Source organism: Ceratosolen solmsi, unplaced genomic scaffold (genome assembly GCF_000503995.2).
Source record: "Ceratosolen solmsi marchali unplaced genomic scaffold, CerSol_1.0 scaffold57, whole genome shotgun sequence".
Taxonomy (NCBI): domain Eukaryota; kingdom Metazoa; phylum Arthropoda; class Insecta; order Hymenoptera; family Agaonidae; genus Ceratosolen; species Ceratosolen solmsi.
This window is the reverse complement of record NW_011948427.1, coordinates 1,123,310-1,146,715: the sequence shown is the minus strand read 5'-3', so window position 1 is coordinate 1,146,715 and position 23,406 is coordinate 1,123,310. Positions and strand designations below refer to the sequence as shown.

The window sequence follows — 23,406 nt, the reverse complement described above, 5'->3', positions numbered from 1 at the left end:
CTTGCTTTTATATCATAATAAAATTGCATTGAACTCACATTAAAGAAAAGTATGCATAAATTTAAGTTATTAAAAACTTATTAATTTCAATATAGTGGAATGAAGAAATATTTTTGTATAATCTGTTTAATCGAGATATCATATCAACTATATGGACAAATGTTATAAAGGTTCTAAATTATCAATGTGATCAAGTAAGCATGCAGACTATTTCTGTGTGAGTCCACACACGCGTGACCATGTAAATAATTAGTAAGATTTATTTTTACGTTAAATAACTATCAGGTATAACTTTATACCTTCAATTTATATTTCAATTTTATCTGTATATATTTATAATGCTTATACGCATTGCTCATCAAATTCTTATATAAAAATAATTTATGATTTTAATTTTGATTTATGAAAAATGTATGAATGATTAAATAAATGACATTGCATAGTAATTTAATAAACACAAAAGTGTCGAGGTCAAATGTACGCACCTTCCTTATCGTTTATTTTATTAAAAAGTCGATAGAATGTGTATTAGATGTGATAATTAGTGCCCTTGCTTGAGGATTTTATAATAGTTTTATATTAATTAGCATTTAATTATCATAAATACTCTGTTCACTATGATATTCTTTGAAGATGTATTGTATGTACTTGATTCTCCAGATACTGATACTTAATATAACTGATACTTAATTAATTTAATTTGTTATCTCATAAATTATTAAAGTTTCTATAATAAGTTAAATAATATCTAAATTATATCTTACATTAAAATATTTTATAAATTATATAACATTATTTCGTAGAAAATAGAAATTATTAACAGTCTGTTTACAGTAATTTATATTTAATCAATAATAAACTGAAAAATGTATAATATTCTAACAATTATTATGTTATGATGTACATTGAAAATGGAAATTATATAATAGATTTCATTTTTTACATATGTTATTTTATAAATTTATGTTACGTTACATAATATCATATGTATATTATTTAGATATTTAAAAAAATCAATACTATTTTTAATAACATTAATACGAAATGAAAAAACTATACAGTTACTGTTTTACATAAAGTAAATTTAAATAGTATTTTATTATGAAAAGTGTAAATGTACGTGGTATTTGTTCCGCATAATATCTTCTAATAAGAAAGAAGCATAAAATAAAAAGTTAATTTGATTATAAAACTAGAAACAATCCTTCTATCGAAAACGTGTGCTCGGGCATTTATTAATAGTTTCACACGAGCGGATCAATCGGAGAAAACGCTTGGATTGTCGTAATTTATCATTCCAATGATTGACTACTAAAATGTTGCCCTTGACCTAAGAACTAAAAATCAAAGATAAAGGAAAGTTTTAGTTTTACTGACATATTATTACATTTGATTGTGAAGCGAAAGTGACGTTAATGTTTATTGAATTATTTTGAATCGCTACATAATAAAATAGTATAAATATTTAGGTTTTTCTTGCGAATTTTACTTATTGAGACAATTTATTAAGTGAATATTAACATAAACATTAATAAATAAATATCAACATAAATATTATTCATATAATTATGACTGAATTTATATGGAATAATACTAAAATATTAAAGTCAGCTATATTTCGTACAATATTAATGCTATTGTTTATATCGAACTTTTTCATTTCGATTACAAATTATGAAAATGATATTCGATTCTCGTATTGTTGCGGTATTATTGATATACGCACGAAGCTTCACATACATGTACTCAATTTCTTATCATGCATTTTTTCATAATCCATTCATACAGAGAGAAGTTTCTATTTTGATATTTCTGAATTGCACTTTGTTTTATTATGATATTGCCTCCGGAAACGACGTAATAATATATGCAATTCTTTATTATAATTACATTTCTATTATTAAATCGTCGAAATTAATATCATAATTCAGTAATAATAATAATTAATACAGATAATAATAATTTAATAAAATTTATTTTCGTTCAATTTTTTTATTCAAGTGCGTAATATCTATTTATGAAATTCAAATATAACTACAAAAAAAGTTAGAATATAAAAATTATTACTTACAATTTGAATATTTCTATTACTTCTACAAAAATATATATACATTACATTGCTATATTATTCGAGAAAATTCTTTAAACATGTTGTAATATTAATTTATTTTAAAATTGTTACACCTATTAAATCACTCAAGAAATTTGTATATTTAAAGATTATCTTTTTTTAAATGCATTTCGTTATATCAAGACATAATGTGATTTATTTGATCAGTTTGAGTTAAAAATACCTAAAATATATGAAATATGAATAAAATATTTATTTTTATTGAATTGTGAATCAATCGCTATATATTAAGTTAAGTAATTATAGTAAATTTATATATTAGGTATATAGTATGGAAAACTATGAATTCCTTTGTAATTTTAGTGTGGCAATTAGAGTAATTAAATGACAAATATATAAATGTATATGCATTTTGAATTAAATATAAATTAATGATTTAACTATTTAAACGATGGAAAATGGCATGAAACAAAATTCGATATTTTTGAAGTTCTGATAAGTTCAATTAATAATTATTCTAATCTTTTAACTCGTTTTGATGACCTGAATATGATAAGAATAAAATCACATAGTATACAATAATGAAGTTAAAAAAATATAAGTTGCAGATATTTTAAATTTACGCACATCAGACAGTTCATTATCCTTAAATTCATAATATTCACAAGAAACCATATACGAGATAATTGGCAACTCATAAGTAATCAGTTTATGTTTTTTCCCCCCCCCCCCATTGAATATAATACTTGTAATTAATATTTATTTATAAATAAATAATATTTATTAGCAAATTATATATAAATAATATACAAAATAATTAATGTATAAATAATTAAATATAAAATAAATAAAATTGGTAATTAATGTAAAAAAATTGTATGATCTCAATATGCATTCATATTATTTACAAATGTATATACAGATTATAAATTTGCCACATGTAATGTAATTCTTTATCATAGGTATGTAATACGTATTCATGATAGTCATATTTGTTTTCATCAACAGTCCGTTGTTTTTAGTTTGGCATTCAGATCTGTTTGAAAACAATTTTCATGAATAATATTTATTTATTGATTAATCAGACAACAGAATTATGTCATTATCATTCCATTCAGAAAACGTGAAATATTACGAAAATTATATTTTGGCTTCCAAAAGCATTTAAAAGAATGCAAATAATAAATAAATCATGGATTTGAAATTCTATATCTATTAATATTTCTGTTTTTAACAATAGTATTTTTACTTTTATAATGTATTAATTATAATATAATTGATTTGATATAAATAATGAAATTTTGTGCAAAAAAACATTTTGAAGTAATGAGATTCTATAAATATTTTTATATCCAAAGAATGCTTTAAACACAGATGGCAATGAATTTTATTTTTTTTTAACTAACTTAATTATATTATCAATTACTTGTCTAAAAAAATAATTTTTCCATTTTTATCTTCTAAAACTTTTTATAATTATTGTTACAACACAAAACCAATACATCAAAGTTTACCTTACATTTATAAATTTTATGTATATGTACTGTATCAGAATTTCTATTCTATACTATGAAAGTAGTACGTACACCAAAATATACCGGAAGATTCTATTTCTAACATTTCTTACTTAATTTTAGATCTTTATTCATGATTTTAGTAATGCAGTTGTAACAAATGATCGTTTATATTTAAGAAAATTAGTTCCAACGACCTAACCATCTATCAATTCTCTTTTGAATCTTCTTTCTTGAATAAATGGTAAAATTTTATTTATTTAACTAAAGAAAATATTTATATAAAAAATTTGTTTTAGAGAATTAATTAATTTAAAGCAAATTATTTTATAAAATAAAATACATTAAAATTTAGAGACTTTATAATTTTTATAAAAATTAATAAAATACTTAATAGCGATTGTATTTAAACCATGTAAAGATATTTTTTATTTACTATATTTATTATTATTTAATAATATTGTAATGTAGAATTTAGAATGTTTTTGTAGAAAATAAGGTACATTCAAATTATAAGTTTAGATTTTCAAAAAACACTCTCTGTAATTATTTATATTATTCATTGTAAATAATGAATATATCAATTTACAAATTAGTTATCATGATAATGTTATCGTGTCAATATTTATATTGTAAGAAGTTGATTCAATTAAAAAGAATAATTTAAATAATTTGTAACCATATCTAGTATTCATTAAAGAAGATATAATTTTGAATAGTATATTTTACAGTTGCATTTGTACATCATCATATCAAATAGTAAATTATTTAGAAAGATATATTAATATATTTTAAGAAATAATTTTATATTAGCATGAATCTAATTTTCAAATATAAATATTTGTAATATTCATTTAAGAGATATTAAAACTATTGATATTATTGATACTAAATTAATTGATTGATACTAAATGATTGAATTACACTATAATAGCAAAACAGATGTTTTATACATATATAAAAAATATATTAATATAGTAAAAATTTATTTAAATAGGATATTTTAATTTTTAAATAGAAATATTAAAGATGAAAATAGATTCATTCATCAGCTAATAATTAAAATTTTAAAAGCTTTTTCTGTAAGAGAAAATCATACATATGTAAAAGTTTCATAAAATTTTTCTTAATGTTATATTTAAATCTCACGTTTAAAAAAATATAAAATTAAATTTGTGTTGAAATATGTTAAATCAATTTTATTAATGATCTATAAAAATATGTAATGAGTATTATAATAATCTAAGGAAGTAAAAATAGTTGATTTAAATATCAATATAGTCGAGTTCGCTTATTTAATATTACACAATAATTTTATATAAAGAATCAAGAAGAACTTTTGATAAATCATAGTCATATTTGAATATCAATTTGAAATAGCTACTTTAATTTCAATTTTTTATTTACTCGACTTCGTTTCCCAGTTTTCGTCAGTTGTATTGCCAGCTCGTTCACAAAACAATTCAACAATAGAAATCCGCAAAGAATTATGTCATCACTCGAATTAATAGCGGCTTTTTTATTTTGTGTCTTTGTTTTTTTGGCTGAACGATAGTGGCAAAATTTGGAGAAGATCGGCGACCCTGGGTGACGCGTAAGCTCTCTTTCCTTCGTCTTCTCTGTAACTATACACGAGAGGGCAGTAAAAGAGCTCGTTGGCTCATCATTCTTTTTTACTAACGCGAGTACTATTTTAAAATAACGGAGTAGTGTTGGTTTATGCTTTTAAGTTGGCATCAGACATGCAAGAATTCACATGAAAAAGAAAATGTAAGAATACAGAGAGAAAGAGAGAGCAAGAGATCAAGAGATATAGAGATAGAGATAGTGATAGATAGAAATAGTGATAGATAGAGATCGATAGATAAAGAGATAAATAGATAGATAGATAGATAGATAGATGGAAAGATAGATAGATAGATAAATAGATAGATAGATAGTTACAGCGAAAGAGATAGCAAAACGAATAAAGATAAGTAAATACATGGTTGATTTACACGTAGTATGTAAAATTTGTTAAATAAAATTTTTTTTTGTGATTTTCAGATATGAATGATTTAATGCTTAGCAATGTATCATTCATTGGAAGTATGATTATTATTTATTTCTTAATTTATTATTTAAATTGTAATTAATCTTAAATTAATTTAATTTCATATTTATAATAATTCTTATGATATAACGGTAAAATCTGAAAGCATTTCGATGCTTGCTTTTGTATTTTAATTAAGATGTTGCATAATTAATAAGAACATTAAAAATATGATCCAAGTTATTAAAATTTAATTAATTTGTAATAATTTCAATTTAAAATTCTTCAGGAAATAAAACAGAGAGAGAGAAATAGATACAACAATTTTGTTTAGTTTAAACTATAAAAAGTTTAATAAAAATACTTCACTTATAAACTATTCGCTTATTACCTTACATTGAAATAATAAATTCTAGTGGTATTTTTATAAGTGATAAAAACACTAAAATGAGGTGTAAGATTATTTTAATTTTAATCAATAAGAGCCTGATTTATAATAAAAAAAATATACACATAAATCTATATTTCCACACAAACAAATTCACACATACACACATGCATATATAAATACACATCGTAGATATTAGCATACGGGTTTTCCCTTGTTTTCAATTGACGATATTTTTATTTTCAATACAAATAATACTGTTTTCATTAGATACCTTGAATAATATATTTTTATACTTTCTTTATTGTTTAGACTATTTTTAAATTTTGAAGTTAGCATATTTTATAATATAGTTATAAAAATACATATATCAATTTTAGTTGGCACTAAAGTTCAGACAATTCTTACAATGTTGGAATTGTCGACAAACCAATGCATCTCACGAAAAATTATTTTATTTCAAAATAAAAATTTTATTAGTTAATTATAATAAATAATTATAATCATGCTATTTTTATATTGATTATGAAGTAAATAAACATGTCATTCATAGCATTCATAGCATTAATCATTTCCATTACATAGTTAATAATATTAAATAATAATTAATGTAATTGATTTATTAAAATTTCATTGGATGGCTTCGAATCAAGAAGTTAGTAAATTTTTAAATTATATAAATCTTTAACTAAAATAAAAATGAATAAAAATTTCGCTAATAAATGATTTAATGATTAAAAAATATAATTTTTCATAAAATTTCATAATATTGTTTAATACTTCTATCCTGTCACAACTAAAACAAACAATAGTGAAAAGTATTAATGTTTGATAATTTAAAAAACTTATTTATAAAGTCTTATAACCGTGTGATGTAATTTTAAGAATCTCATTTTTAAATATTCAACATTACAATTATAATTAATGAGATTATTAATTAAAAAAACATAAATGTCAGCGAATATTTTAATAAGCAATGTCATGCAACTGCTTTCAATTTTTAGTGGTATTTTATTTAATTTTTATACAGTACTTTTGGTTTATGTTTACACTGCAAACTATTATTTCATCACATTCCTATTTTGTTCGTAATAATATTAATTTTATACATTCTTATTTATATAAATATAGCTACATTAAATTATTTTAGTTTTAACATACAAATATCTAGTAAAATGGTTATTTAAACAATTATTACAAATTTCTACAATAAAACGGATATAAATTATAAAGAAAATGTTTATGACACTTTTTAACATATTATTAATGTATTATAAGTATATTTGAAGTAATAAAATTTGTTTTCAGATCTCATAACCTAATATTTTCATTCAATATCAATTTATTAATAATGTTTCACATAAATTCATTTTTATTTATATAAAATAGCTTGCCTTTAGTTATTGAATGATTTATAAAATGTACAGTAATATTACAAATAATTAATATTTGTATTTGAATATTTATTTAGCTTACTCTATTTATATCTACTATTCATTTTTTAGCATATATTATTAATATAATAAATATATTTAAATTATCGAATGAATTAAAAGAATATTTACGGAAAATCTATTTTACCGCATAGAGAGATCAAACTAGTATATCTTTGGGTTATAATGAGTTTATATTTGCATATATATTTATTTGTATAGTATATTTGTATATTATATAAACACATAATAATATATTTGCAAATAACAATTACTGATAACGAAAGTTATTAAGGTACTAGTTTATTTATTATTAGTTCTCTCAGTGCTACAGTAACATTATATACTGAAAGTATCATTTTACATAATATATTTTTATTTTTTGGACAATACTTTGATCATAATAAAGAATAAATAATATTATTTCTTTAGAATTTACATTATGTACATTTTTAAAATAAATTTTTATCTGTAATACTTTCACTATTATTATTATATTTTTCTACAAATCAACGAAGTTTGAAATTGAAGCTAATAGATGCTGATAGTTAAATAGATTGACAAACATGAAGATAAATAGCTAGATAGACAGACAGATAGATTAGATAAATAGATAGGCTAGAGGTATATATGTGGATAGATAGATATATATCACAAAACACAAATTTGTACTAATTTACAGTTTTATATTTTAATACTAGTCCAAGTAAATTAAAGATACTTTTGGTTGTTTATTGTATGTTTATTATTAATATAGTTACAAAAAAATTTATGAGAATATACAGATACAAATTGTTAATATTCTTTATTTGTAAAGTTTTTGATTATAGTTTGTTAAGAATTAATTCAACGAAGCCACAATATATATTATTGAAATATTCAATAGATAAAATTTTGCACTTTACATAAAAATAATTATTTTTATGTAAAAATTCTAAAGTTGATAATAATGTGTATCTTGAAAATTTGTAATGAAAATTGGGTAATATTATAATAAAAGAAGGATATAAGAATGGAGAAATGAGTAAAAATGCTAATGAAATAGGGTGCAAGAAAAACAGGAAGAAAAGAAAAGCTTAAGTATAAAGGGGTCTGAGGTAGAGTAAGAGAGACAGAGGATGAAAGAAAGAGAAAAGAGAGATGGTCACTAGGTCAAATGAACGGCATGCTCTCCTTTATCCCTCTTCCTCGTTCATTCCGTATCATTCGCATGCTTGCTCCACGATAGTCGTTCCTTCCCACTCTTAAGCCTGCCCCCTCCTTCTGCCATCGCCCCGCGATTCGCGTTCATTCTCCGGGTGAACACATGGCCCAACGTTTGTACGTAAGTCAAGCATGTGTGTCGAAGTCAGGAATACTCGCTTAATTTTGCCTTCTTTTTTTCATCTACCGATACGGCTGAGACGAAACAAAGTAGATTCGTCCTGTTAGTATGGGTATTCCGGGCACTACTTAAATTTACATTTATATAGACACTATTAACTGTTTATGTAGAAAATAAGTAGTTGTATGCATCGGTAAAGGATATTTAATGAGCAAAATACAGAATTTTATTTATAAGAGAAAATTATTGCTTTTATTGGCTGTGATTGGTACGAATTCCATATAACAAACACATAGAAAGTGACAATTACGTAGCTAAATTTGAACGAAGGTATCAGAAATCATTTAAATTGTAAGTTACATACGAGTATATAATTGAGAGTCTGTTAAGCATTAATTTTTTTTATATTAGTATAATAATTTCTAAAGCCATTTAATCTTTCAAAACATATTATGGATTAAGCAAATTTTCATTCTGAAATTGTATTTGTACATCTTTTAATTGTTAATAAATTGTATAAAAAAGGATTGAAAAGTAATAAAAAATGACTAATTATAAATTTAAATAAAATTTAAATGTAAAAGTATTATTTCTTAATTAATGTTATTGAATTAAATTTTGTTCTAGTTTCCCTTTTGAAAAATAAGATTTATGCACGGGTAATTAAATATTTGCAATTTGTTCAGTCAATCATTGCAGTAGAATGAATTTCGTCAGTTATTTTTATTTATATGAATATTTCTTTACAATATTTGATTTTTTTATATAAGTATGAAAGCATATAAGTATGTAAGTATATAAGTATATAAGTATAGAAGTATATTAAGAAGAACATTGAATTGAAAACAAATTTTATAAATATAATATAGTTTGTAATCCATAAAAAAACTACAATCATTTCAATATAATACCAATATTAGGTCAAATTTTCGAAGCTGTGAATGGAATTGAATATTAAACGAACAATGCCGGTCTTTTATGTTAGATAAACTGACTAGGGAATGCAATAAAATTAGAAAGAAGGAAATATGTATTAAAGTCTTTTGTTTCTGGCATAATGCCATGAAGTTCAATTAAATACAAAAAAACTTCATATTTTGCAGATTTTATATGTTAACTTCGATTTAGGAATTGAAAAATTCTCTTTCTCAGCTGTGCCGAACGATTAGTACATGTTTAATCTCCATGTGGTCAATTTGTAATTCTTTCTAAAATATGCCTCACATCGCTGGCTTGTCGCGCCAGCTTATAGTAGATAACCTGAATCTTCCTTTGAATAACAATAGAATAATAATAGAAAAGTAAGACGATTTTAATCAAGGATCGAAAAACCAAAGTCTCCCTTCACTGGTGGTGCATCTTCTCCAAGAGAAACATTAACTAATGTCCTTTTAAAACAGAGCGAACATTCCCGTTTCCAAGTCTGGCGCCAACTCACCTGCCGATGGCGCTCATGCCGTTGCTTTCGGGGCTTCGCGCTCCGACACCTTTTGTAACTGTCTGTCAGCTTCCTGCGCTCCGGCGGCGCGCAACGGGCTTCCCTCGCTCCTGCCGACGGCCAGTGTCATCGGCCGCCCGCACCGGCCGCGCACCCCGACGCCGCCGGCCACCGTGTGATCCGCACTCGCACGCCCTCCCGCTCCTCGACCCTCGACTTCGTTCCCCCTGGAGCTGGCCCACGATTGGACCCTCGGTTGGGCCCGGGCTGCACTCGGAGCCGCACGTGCTGTGCGCGCGAGGAGGCGCGAGTCGCTCGCGGCACGCGACGCGGATGTGGGAATGACGGCGCGCTGCTGTTAAGAACCGCGTCGGAGAGAGAGCGACGGCGGCGACTGACTGCGAAGCCGCAGGAGGCGGCTGCTGCGCGGAGATTTGGCGTCGCGCCGCCGTGGACCGGGAAGGGAGAGCGCCTGCTGCCATCCCCCCAGTCCCCCGCCGAGCCATCCCTTCCGTCCCTGTCTGTCGCTCCCCTGCCACAAGTGCTGTCCCGCCTCAATTCGATACCGTAGTGCTCTACATCGTTCTCTTTCGCTCTCGCCCTCGGCGACGAAATCAGCAGCCCCCACCAGAAGCATGCGTGCGCGCGCGCGCACCTTCCCCACCGGAGGCGACGACGACGAGGGCCTCTCCCGAGGTCCGTATGCGACCCGCCGCTGCAATATCTACGCCCCCTTGCCACAAAGAGGCTCCGCCCAGCGCGAGATTCTCGTTCTCCGTCACCTTCCTCCTTCTCTTTATCGGTGTACAGAAGTTGGTACTCCAGGGTCTGGCTCTATCCTGAGCCATTATCTCCTTCTCCGTCTCGCCGTGTCCTAGCTCACTGGGCAAGAGAGACTCTTACATCTCTCCGACTTTCCGTCTTCTTTCGGACTCAATTCTTTCTGTACTCCTCTAGTACACGCGACCATGGCTTTTATACTTTTTCTTCTTCTGTTTGTTCTTAGCTGCATTCTCCTTATTCTTTTCTTTCATTTTCCTTCTGAATTTCCGAGAGGAAGAATATTCTCTCAATTTTGATAATCCTCATTTTTTAAATATACTTTCCTTATTTTACTCACCAATGCAGCTTCATTTGATTTCTACAATACTTCAAATCTTATACAGATCGTTTATTTGAAAGAGATCGAGTAAGAAGAAAAGAAGACATAGTGTAGGATTTGGTTCAGCTATTTTGTTTTATACGATGCTTCGGAATACCTCCAGTTCGTAAATAGTCAATTTATTTTTAATTTTACATTAAATTTTGCCACTATAAATAATACAGAACTTTTTCTATTTTATTCTAGTATTTTCTGTTTAATTATATTATATATATATATATATATATATATATATATATATGTATATATATACAAACTTTTCATTTTCATTATTTCATTTTTATTTTTATGTAATCTGATACAAAAATTAATCTACAATTCATATCAATATTACGAATAGCAATAATTTTCAAAACAATAGCTCTCAACAACTACAAGCTAATATTTATCAACAATTCTTTATTAAAAAAACTCATAGAAAGGTTTAAAATTATTTGATTATATTTCAAGAAAGATTAATTATTTTTGTCACACAAGGCTGTACATTATGTGTATAATTATTAGTTTCTATAATAGGAATTTGAATGAAAATGCATTGCTATTCAAATGATAACTCTAATATATAAGTTAATATGACATAATGTTGCAATACGCCTAGTGGAAAATACTTTGGAGTATTAACGAAAGTATTAATGAAATCTTTTAAATGGAGTGGAAAATATTCAAAATTATTTACAAGTAGTATTGTTTGATTTTATCCCAAATATAAGGCAGATGAATTATAAAGGTATTGAAGAAGCGGGGTTGTTTTGTTGATTTATTAGAGTAGGATTAATCGATTCTGAACCTTACACGAAAAGAGTAATGTTCTCTCTTAGCCTTGTTGAACCGCCATGTCATAGTAAAGAAGATTCCGCAGCCAGTGATGTACGTGGTGACTGCACAGGTAGTAGAAGCCTAGGGGTCCTGGCACATTGTTTATTGTCTTCGGCCGCTGCTGGCGTGTAGGCGGCAACCGTGCAAACCACCCCCGCCGACGATCCAATAGCAGGGGCGCCGGCGGGGGGAATGGGTGTCGAAGCGCCGGCCAATAGGGAGCCCGGCCAGACTACACCCGCGCGCAAATCACAATGCTTATTGTTGTGCGCTTTGTCGGCGTGGCGGCTCGCCACCGCCCACACCCTTTTGGCTGCGGCGTCGAGCAAACAGAAGAGAGAGAGAGATCGAGTGAAAAAGTACAAGCGTACGAGTGAGACGAAGGGGAGAATACGGAGATTTCTACTGTAAAATCTATAGTCTTCCCGTGACCTTGGCACACATAGTCTTTTTTATTTTATTGAGCTATTCGATTTTATTGTGACTACATCTATTTGTTGGTACTATTAATATTAAATATGCGCATTGATTTTAACTTTGAACCTGTGAATCCAGCTATCTGTTTTTGTACAGAAATGATATAGTATTTAACATATGTTGCTTTATACGCAACTATTAAATAGGAATTTTAGAAAATACACAACCAAGGAAATAATAATTAAGAATGAGTCCTTCATCAAATCTACGTGTTCAACGCGTTATCATTATAGTATTTGTTTTATAAAAAAGGTTGAAATTTTATACTTCTTTTGAATATATATAAAGATTAATGTAGTTATAATGATAATATTGAAAATTAATTGTAACAATAGTATATATCATTTTTATAAATAATAATCAATGTTTTGTGTCATATAAAAATATTCATTTAGTACATATTTAATTTCGTGTGTTAATTTTTCTTGTTTATTTAAAGAAAATAATTGATTTCATCGAACCGCCAAGTGTACATAATAAAAAAGTGTCTGTAATTTATATAAATCTTTTATAAGTCGTGTCTTTTATCTGTGCAATCATCAAAAAGAATACATAATTAAAACATAATAGTTATGATTATGAAAATAAAAATATATAAAGTATTATTTTCCTTTAACCTAAAAATGTATTTGAATATAAATTGTGTATAAATTTTAATAATTATAAGTTCAATTTGTGAGAAATTTAAACATTTATTTGTCTCTGTTCATCTTAATTTTACAATTATATTTAATTATGAGTTTATGTTTTTAAAAATTAAGTTTATTAAATTTATGTCATATGTTATATGTTAAAATAGTTTTAAAGGGTTAAATTTTTATATTTACTTACGTTTATTATGTATAGATGAATATCCATCCTTCAATTTTATGTTTTTATCAAAATTGTTTCAATATTATTATTGTAGAATACAATATTCATATTTAATATTATACTATTAATTAAGATATTTTAAATAGTTAACAATAATACTGGTTGATAATAAACATTGTTGAATGGTGAGCTACAAAATTGTTAAGTTTAGACTTTGAATTAAAATATATTGTATTGTTTATAAATCCATGTAACTAATGCTCATATGTTCAACGATTCAAATTAAGGAAAAATGAATTATTTTGTATTAGTTAATTAATTAATTTTTTAATAACTCACAACATTGCTTGTTATGAAGTTCTATATTAATGCATCAAGTAAGACTATTATTATACTATTTTTTTAATAACATTATCTGAGTATGAGGAATTCATACTAATTATTAGTATAATTAAACGATTCTATGGTAAATTTAATTTATTTAATTTTGAGCTGTTAATTACAAAATATAAATAATGTATTCCATTTTATTTTATACCAATTTCTGTTATTACTAATCTAATATGTATTACTATCAATACTGAAAAGATGTGAATTTCCTATTTATAATGAATTGTAATTCTATAAGAATTTATTCCATCTCATGCATATAAAAATATGCACACAAAGCGACTATTATTGACGTCAGTTTGTAACAAGCCAAGACAATCGATACATTGCGAAATGATCATTTTCAGTTTATGACACATTAAATCACTTTCTGAAATTTGTATATATTGTTTTTGCCATGTTTTGTAGAAATATGATACATAGTTATGTAGAAATATGAATTGAGAGGTAATACGCACAGTTAAAGAAGTTTAAAAATTAAATTGAGTATTTTAGAATTTTAATGAAGTCAAATGATTAAAACTAAATCGTATATCCATAATTAAATTCAGCTATTTCCATGTTATATTTTTTAGTTAATTGCAAAAAAAATGTTTTATTAAATTTTATTGTCGTGATAGAATGATTATTTATTTAATATTAATTTTAAACGTACTTATTGGAAATTACTTGAAATTATAATAATTTCTGGAACTTACTTCTAATATAAAAAATATAATTATTTATATAATGTAATGGTTATATGATAATCTTTAAATATATATTTTAAATAATAAATTTTATAGCTTGCAACATTGTCTTATTTTTATATTTAAACTCAACCATGAAACAAAAGGTGAAAAGCCAAACTACATATCTATTTTCCTGTGCAATGTGCAGTTTGACTCAGTTCATAGGCTATATAAGTACATTAATTTTTAAAAAATTCGTAATTTGAAAACTAGAATATATTTCTTAGTTATTATTCAATATTAAAAAATTATGTATACTGATTGGGGAAAAATTTTCTAATTAAAATACTTAACTTAAGATCGATTTGGAAATAATTAAATTTATCAATTATATGGTATCAATTACCGTCAAGGTGAACATCGATTTTACAAGTTTAAATTCATAATTGATATATCTAATTCTTGAATAAGATAAGAAGTGCATGCAAATAAGCATAGATGCAAACTTTTAAAGCTGCACCTATCTCTTTAGCGTAAATCTAAGTAGCTAATGCTCGAGATGTGATGATGATAATAATGATGAAGACAATAACGACGACGATGATAATGAACCGCACATCTAGACCATCAATTCTAAATGTTCAATTACAATGTTTTGCGTAAACATATGTAAAACTTGTGTTAGACATTTTTACGTAATTTAAGTATTCAAGCATTTACACGCATACATTGTGTAAATATTCAAATGTTACATAATGACAGTTATGAGCACACTTGTATAAGATATGTGACGATATTTTATATTAAAATTTGTTTATTATTAATGATAATATATAATTACAGCTAATACTTTGTGTATACTTCTTATTATAAAATCGATATAACGGACTCCACATTCTTGTGTACAATAAATATAGTTTTTCGATTACGTATATGAACATTAATTTATAAAATATAAATTGTCTATACAAATATATAAATAAATTTATAGTATTTAACTATAAATATTATAAGATTATTTATTATAATAATTTGAAGGATGGAATATTTTACATATCGATGATATCTAAATTTTGTACACAAATATTCGTGCCATTATTTTAGTCTTATTTAATTTATTTATTAGTAAAAATTTGATGTTTATATATATGTGTGTGTGTGTGTGTATGTGTGTGTGTCCATTATATAGTTTATAAGCATAAATATTTTAAATAACTGCGCAATAAACACAATAAATAGAAATTAAATAAATTCATATTGTATTATTTCATATAAATATATTTTTTATTTTGAACACTGTAAATTCATGAATTTACTTGACATTTATTAATCTAAATTTTATTCAGATAAGAATAGTCTAAGATAATTAATATTATAAATAACAATGATATATATATTAAAAATTAAATCTTATATATATATACATTAAATCTTGCAATAAAAAATAACATAATGTGCTAATTATAGCAAATATATAATGTATACAAAAGTTAGAAATACTTTAATAATTTCATGAATAATAAATGTTATAAAGTTTTCAAGAACCATAAATAATCTCGTCTTATTATCTTTTAAATTGATTTGAGATATTCTATATTACGATATTAAATATTATAAAATGCATATTTTAAAATTTTGTAATTATAATTGCATTAGATAATTTATATAATAATGTTACTATTGAAGAATAGATAATAAAATTACTTTTGTTACATATAGCTTATATAAGGAATAAATATAGAAGAAAAACAAATAAGCTACATCTTTTATATTTTTTACTACTAGCATGCACTTTAAAATTAAAATTTTTTGTAATTTTCAATGTTTAATCATTTAGCAAAAAAATAATTTCTATAATTATTGTCATTTTAAAATGATACAGCGGCTACATATTGCAAAATTACTCAATACCTCTCATATATTTTAAGTAATGTAAGGAAATTACACAGTAATTGTAAGTCTTAATACTGAAATAAAATATTATAGTAATTTTTTTAACAATGTTAAATAAGAAAATAGTTTTTTTTAAGTTTTTAGCGATTTCATAAAAAAATTAATATTATAGACTTATTTATAGTTTATATATGTCAACTATTTGTAAATAGGTTTACATACAATTTATTATAATATAGTAATGAAAAACCATAAAAATATATTGATTTTCATGTTATAACTATTTACTTATATTTTATAAGCCAATTTTTAATAATGGCATAAATAATTGAATGTTTATTAAAAAAATTTAATATATTAATTAAAGGACAAAAATAAATAGTTTTATCAAGTGTCAAATTGTAATAGTAAAATTTTTATTATAACAGTAGTACTTCTAAATGACAAGTTCTTTCGATAGCTTTCAGTTCATTTTTCATAGCAGAAAGGCATTTGGTACTTCCTTCGTAAGCATCGTAAAAGCACGAATCTCGACAAGTCTCACGCTTTTACACGCACACTCACACTGACCCCTATATAAATAATTCAGGCGCACGTACAGCTAGAAGCTTGATGTAGCAGCTGTCGCGCTGCCCAATGTGTTCTCTGGTATGCATATACATTGGGCAAATCTAAGTAAGATCCTACATGCATAAAAATTACACGATGACCATCGTCAAAAAGTATCTAGAACGATACCTTTAGCTCGCAAGAAAAAAGGAATACTTCGTAGTAAAAGAGGGTTAAAGTAGAGTGGAAACCAAAGAGTGTGTTTAGTGGTGTGAGAGTAGCGTTGAGAGTGTGCATCTTTTTCATGTCCTTGCCAATACGTTCCTCTTTTGCTTCCACCCTCTTTCCCACCATTCGCCCTCTTTTTTGTCCCCCCTCTCTTTCGTTAGTTTTAGGAACGACCACCGCCCACACTTAGAGGCTCTCACCAACAGTATCGTGTCTCTGTGTAGATACGCGAGTGCGCAGACCCATGCTTCGTCCTCAGCTCAGTCATATTCTCGCTGACTCTTCCGACTTGCCTTCTTGCATCTCGCTTTGATCTTCCATGATGCTATTCCTTCCCAATAACTTGCGGATGCTACTTTTGTTGAGTGAGCATAGTCATACGCATGCCTCAACGAATAGCTACGTATCGTTATAAGTGCACAATTATCGACGAAATTACAAGATCATACAATAAAACGAATTTGAAATGATTACTCATATCAAGATTAGTTTGAATTGTGATGCTAACAAATAGCAATGAAAATATTTTTTATGTCTGTAATTTAGCCTTCACTTCGGCCGATAAACTTGCATATCTCACTGAGAGTCGGTGTACGCAGCTGTTTATATGCATATTTATTATAAAGTGTTCCGCTTTAAGAATAGCAACATTTAAGAGAAAATGGATTTATGAAGATAAATATGGACGATAATTTATTCGTTATAGAATAATTAAAATACAAAGAATTTAAACAATTTCAAAAATAAAATACTACAAATTTCAATTTAAAATAATAGGTTTATTTTAAATAATTTATACAACAGTATTTTGATATACGATCTAACTAAAAATTATGGCTATACCAATGTTAGCGTATTTACATACAAAGCAATTGCAAGATATATTATTATACTTAGAAAATTTAATTTTTATTTATCATGCATATAGTTAGTCACTCAATTCATGACGAATTATATAAAATCGTTTATTTTAATTTAGAATATAAATCTATTTGCAATTAGATGATATTCTATTGTATAATTTATGTTTTTCTTTCTAATAATGAATAATTAACAATGTATACATATTTTTTTAAACTATAAAAATAATGGAGAATAATATTTATTATTATTATATATTTGTATATTTAACATAGAAGTATTGAGTATTATATTTAAATTAAATAAATACTATTTGTTCTAATAGAAAAATCAATAATGTTTATAAAATACTTTTGTTTCTTTTGTTTATATATTACAATGCTCAAATGTACATCTCATAATGAAATTATTTACGAAAAATAAAAAATTATAATTCTAGTTATAAAAATCAAAAGGTTTTTAATATTTACAAATTTTTAAATTCTTTGGGTTTATACATTTAAATATAATTTTTATGCAGAATATTAAAAAATATTTCTAAATCTTTCGCAAATTATATTTTTTTATAGATACATAATATCTTATAATTTCAATATTGAAAATTTTTATGGAAGCAATATATTCTATTATTTAATGCGTTTAATTTATAACATTACATTATATAATTTAGTGTTATTTTACAATAAGAATTGTAAATTTACATTGGTTGATAGAATTTTTACAGGAAAACAATTTAAAATTATTTTAAATTGTTATATAAGATAAAATTATAACTATAAGGAGAAATCCTTTTCAGTATTAAATTTTTTTATTTATTTGATCTATTTAAACTTCAATTATATTTCAACTACAATCGTAAATAATAAATACACACATTAAAAAAATGACTGCTTAATTAAGATAAATAAAAAAAATAATCACATGAACTTTAATTTATTAAATACTAGTTTGTTAAGCTACTAATAATTCATACGAAATTTTATATAAGAATATACGTCTATCGTTCCTTTAGTTCTCAAGCATATACATTGATCTAATGCGTATTTACATTTGGATTGATAAATTATAGCTTTATGTAATTAAACGTCAAAGGCTCGTCTAAAGTACTTTGTCGAATTCGTTTTTCCTCTCAGTACTCGTACATGCATGCATGTGCACTGGTGAGAAGATGAGCAGTGTGCATTCCGTGCACTAGAGAAAGATGCAATAGACGATAAATCTCTTCGTTTATAAGAAGAGGGCTGCGGTTCTCTTACGTTCGTGAAAAAAACTAGCAGATAGCGAAGATCATAAAAGGATAACGAGACGCCGCGGCGTGAATTATTACCATGCGTTATCCAGAGAGTCCTCGCAAAATGCCAGTTGTTGGCGCCCTCGTAACTCAGTATCGACTCTCTGCTACCTGCCACTTACTCGACTAATAGCTCGTTGCGGAAACTAATCAGCATAATATGAGTCTCCAATGGTATCATCAGCTCCCGCTTTTTTTCCACCTTTTCTCGCTCTTGTTCTCTCTCTATCTCTATCTCTCTCCCCCGCCTTTCCCCCTCTCTCCTCTGTCACTCCCCCTCCCCCTCTCACTATCTCCTCCTCTTGTTATCTCTTTGTCGCTCTCACACTTCTTGGCGCTTTCTACCACGTATTTATCCTATTCGCTTGTACCCCTCATGTTGCTCGTATCTTCGACTTCTTTTTTTTTCGTATAACGTTGACATGCGAAGGCTACGCCAAGTCACGCACGAAGAGCGAAAACCATTGACTATAAGAAGAATCCAGAATATACGAAATTTTCTTAGAATTGTAGAAAAGACTGATATTAATTGGTCTTTCTTCCTTGTTTTCCCATTTACAGATTACAAAATGGCTCTATTACTCCGTGTTTTTCAACATATTTTATATACTTATTGCTATATATATATTTTTTTCTCTCTATAAATATATTATTGTTCTATAAGTTAGTCTAAAAATGATATTATCAAAGTGCTCCATTGTCATATAGTTGGCGATTATTTTTTTGCATAACATTAAAAGACGATAGAAATATGATATGTTTATTAAATTTTTTATGAGAACCTATCTTAATGTTGTTTTTCAAATTTTAAATATAAACAAACTCAACATTACAGTATTAAATTAAAATAGGTAAATATAGCCATTGATAATATTTATAAATTATTATTAATTTATAATGTCTGTGAATCGTAATTTAAAATATTGTATATATTTTTTTATTATTAATATCTAATTCAAGTTTATTCGAATATTTAAGATTATATTTGTTTATTGTTTATATCGAACTTTTATTTAAAATATTAAATATTAAAAAAATTTTAATCATAATCAAAATGTGTATTATTAAATTTATAATTTTATGTTTATAAATTAATATTAGTAAAACTAATATAATTTATAAGAAAATATTTCTCAAATTTCCAGAAATATTTTTAAAACTATGAATTTGAAAATTATTCACTAATACGTAAATGTCCGTATTCTGTTAAGTAGAATTGCTGTATTGCAAAGGGCATTGATTACTACTTCGGCCCTCGGGCTATAGAAATGATGTTTAACTAACTAATGAGTAGACGTATTAGGCTCCAAAAGCTAAATTCATATGAATTTGACATTGTTTGTAGTTATAAAATGTATTCGAAATGTATAAAACTTAATTAATTTATTTATATTGAATATTTTATTGAATAATTCATTTATACAATTGACATAATTTACATTATATTAATATGAAATTATGGATTGAAAGATAATGTTTGTTATTATTAAAAAATTAAAAAATTTTTAAAAGCATTATTTGTTTGGGTAATTTTATTTATATCGAGAAGAAAGATAATTCCATGAATTTCATCGGAAGATGATTCTATATTGAACACAAAATGTGGAGTATCGAACTCCCAGTAATATGTGCATTTCCTGCCACTATGTTTGCATCATAGAGTAAGTATAAAGAAGAGTAGAAAGAAAAGTGTATCTAAGAGAAGCTACGTGACATGTAAGATTACGAATCATGATCCGTGTTACTAATGGAAAAGCGTGAGTAAAAGGTCAGCGTGAGATTTATAGGTAAATTCAAATATTTACATAAGGATAATAATTAATCAAAAATTGAGTTATAGATGTATTAGATTCAAATACAAAATGCATTAGCTATTTTATTTTCAATATTAGTTATACATTATTGTATCTTATTGTAGATCGTGATACTATTTTCAAGTTTACTCATTCTTTTATTTATATAAATAAATGTTAACTAATTTCTTAACTTTATTCAATGATATATTTTTTATATATTGTAAATATCAAATTTGCTTCAAATTCTTTTATTACATATCAAATTTGCTTATCTCATTATTACATGTCAAATTTGCTTCAATATTTATGTCAATATAGCTTTATATTTGTGGTTAATACATCATTATGTTGATTTTATATTTTATATTTCTATGTAATAATTATATTTTTTTACAATACATTCTTACAATTTCTTACAAATTAATTCTTGATTTTTCCAAAAGTTTTCAATTTTGAAATAAATATAATTAGAAATTATGAACAAACATACGAACCCTTACATGATTGAGTCATATTAATCACTGTATATTTATTTATATTTCAGTTCTTTAACAGTGTCACATCTTCTTTCATATTCTCATCAATCCCATTGAAGTAGGAAGGCATAAAGTAAATTTTACGAGCGTGCAAACTCAAAACTTTGAAAGATACCCAATTCTCTCTTGACTCCTGTTTCTGATCAGTCTAAAAAAAATTGCTTTTGATTCTATATCATATATATATATATATAATTCATACAACTCGTGTACATGCATACATATGCAAGCCTGCGCGCGCGCGCGCGCGCGCACACACACACACACACACACACGCATGGTTTCTTTATTTTTACATACATGTTGTTTAATATTCTAATAATCCACTATAATACATTTATATATTTCAAAATTAAAACTTTTAAAGAAGCAGAAATAAAACAAAAGAGAAATAAATAATTTATATTTAATATTTATATGAAGAGAAAAATATTAATAGGTTGCATTTGTTATTTGTCTGGTTAGGATGAGAATGGGTGAATGACCTTACTAAGAGAATAAAGTATTACAATTATGTATCTAAATTATTCGAAAATTCTTTAAAAAAATTAGAAGCTCGATCAAGTTATAAACATTAATTTCATATTTAAATATAAATACTGAATATGAAGTACCTTTTGTAATGAAATGTTATACTTTTTATCTAATATTGAACTAATAATATTTATTATTAAATGGTTCAAATTGTATAAATTATTTATTAGTAACTTTAAATAAAATGATTTAATAGTATTTTATTTAAATAAGTGATTCCCTTAATTTCTTGAAGTAATTACATTTTATATTTTATATGCAGTTGTGGGGTATTCGTCGTTGATGCATTGAAGCTAAAATATATTAACGGCGCGAAATTCGCGAAATAGAGTGAAAGAAGAAGACAGAGGAAGTGAAAAAGAGAGAGAAAGATGGTGCGGTGTCGCAATGAGATTCGTTTTCGTCGTTGTCGACATCCGCAATACTGCGAACATAGTCGTGTACCCTTTACCCATACAAACTTAACTTACTCTGCAGCGCACATTTGCACGAAAACCTCATTCTATTCCTGTCCAGTGCGGAGGCAGGCAACAGAGAAGAACAATGAGCCTCTTTTCATCTCTTTTGCCGCCTTGGAACTTTACGCGCGTGTGTAGTAAGCTTTTAGTGGCTGCATAGGCCAAGAACAAGAAAACGGACGAGGATCTGAGGTGGCGAGGGAGGGATGGAGGCGATGAGGGGGAGAAGGACGGAGAGAGAGAGTGAAAGGATAGAGAAAAAGAGAGAAAGTGAAGCATAAAGAGTATGAGAGTCAGTGAGCATCACGTTCAGTAACGAAAGTTTATAATATAGGCAGTACTAGAAGAGAAGAATAAAGGGTAGTAGGAGAGTGTGAGAGAACAGGAGATTTATGTTACGCTCCAGGGTATGAGCTGATTCCGGTGTCGGTATCTTTTGCTCCCGTTTCTGGATAGTGATCATGTGCGAGTATGTGAGAGAGACAGAGAATAATGTTGAGCTCATAGAGAAGTGGGAGGATGATGATAAGAGGAGGGGGATCAGATGGATGCCCAAAAACAATTTGTGTAAGGGATCGAATAGAAGAAAAGCTTAATGAATAGCAAGATAAACAGACAGAAAGTAAGAAAGTATGACGGATAAATAGATGGATACATATATGAAAGAGAGGGATGGAGAGAAAGAAAGAGTGATAGAGAGAGAGATAGATAGATAGATAGATAGATAGACG

The 23,406-nt window shown here is 26.7% G+C and overlaps 1 protein-coding gene across 3 annotated transcripts in view; it reads right to left on the bottom strand.

The window, feature by feature from the left end:
• The window catches only part of Sox102F (transcription factor Sox102F), a 115,902-nt gene that overhangs the window by 43,138 nt on the left and 49,358 nt on the right, over positions 1 to 23,406 (bottom strand). The window contains exon 1 of one of the 3 annotated variants that reach the window (XM_011501067.1): positions 10,201 to 10,469. The exons of 1 other annotated variant lie outside the window; for it this stretch is intronic. In XM_011501067.1, the coding sequence (XP_011499369.1) occupies positions 10,201 to 10,217 (17 nt within the window). In that variant the 5' untranslated portion in view covers positions 10,218 to 10,469. Of the gene's footprint in view, positions 1 to 10,200; positions 10,470 to 23,406 lie in introns of those variants that run through there. One more of the 3 variants, XM_011501068.1, reaches the window with a different exon arrangement.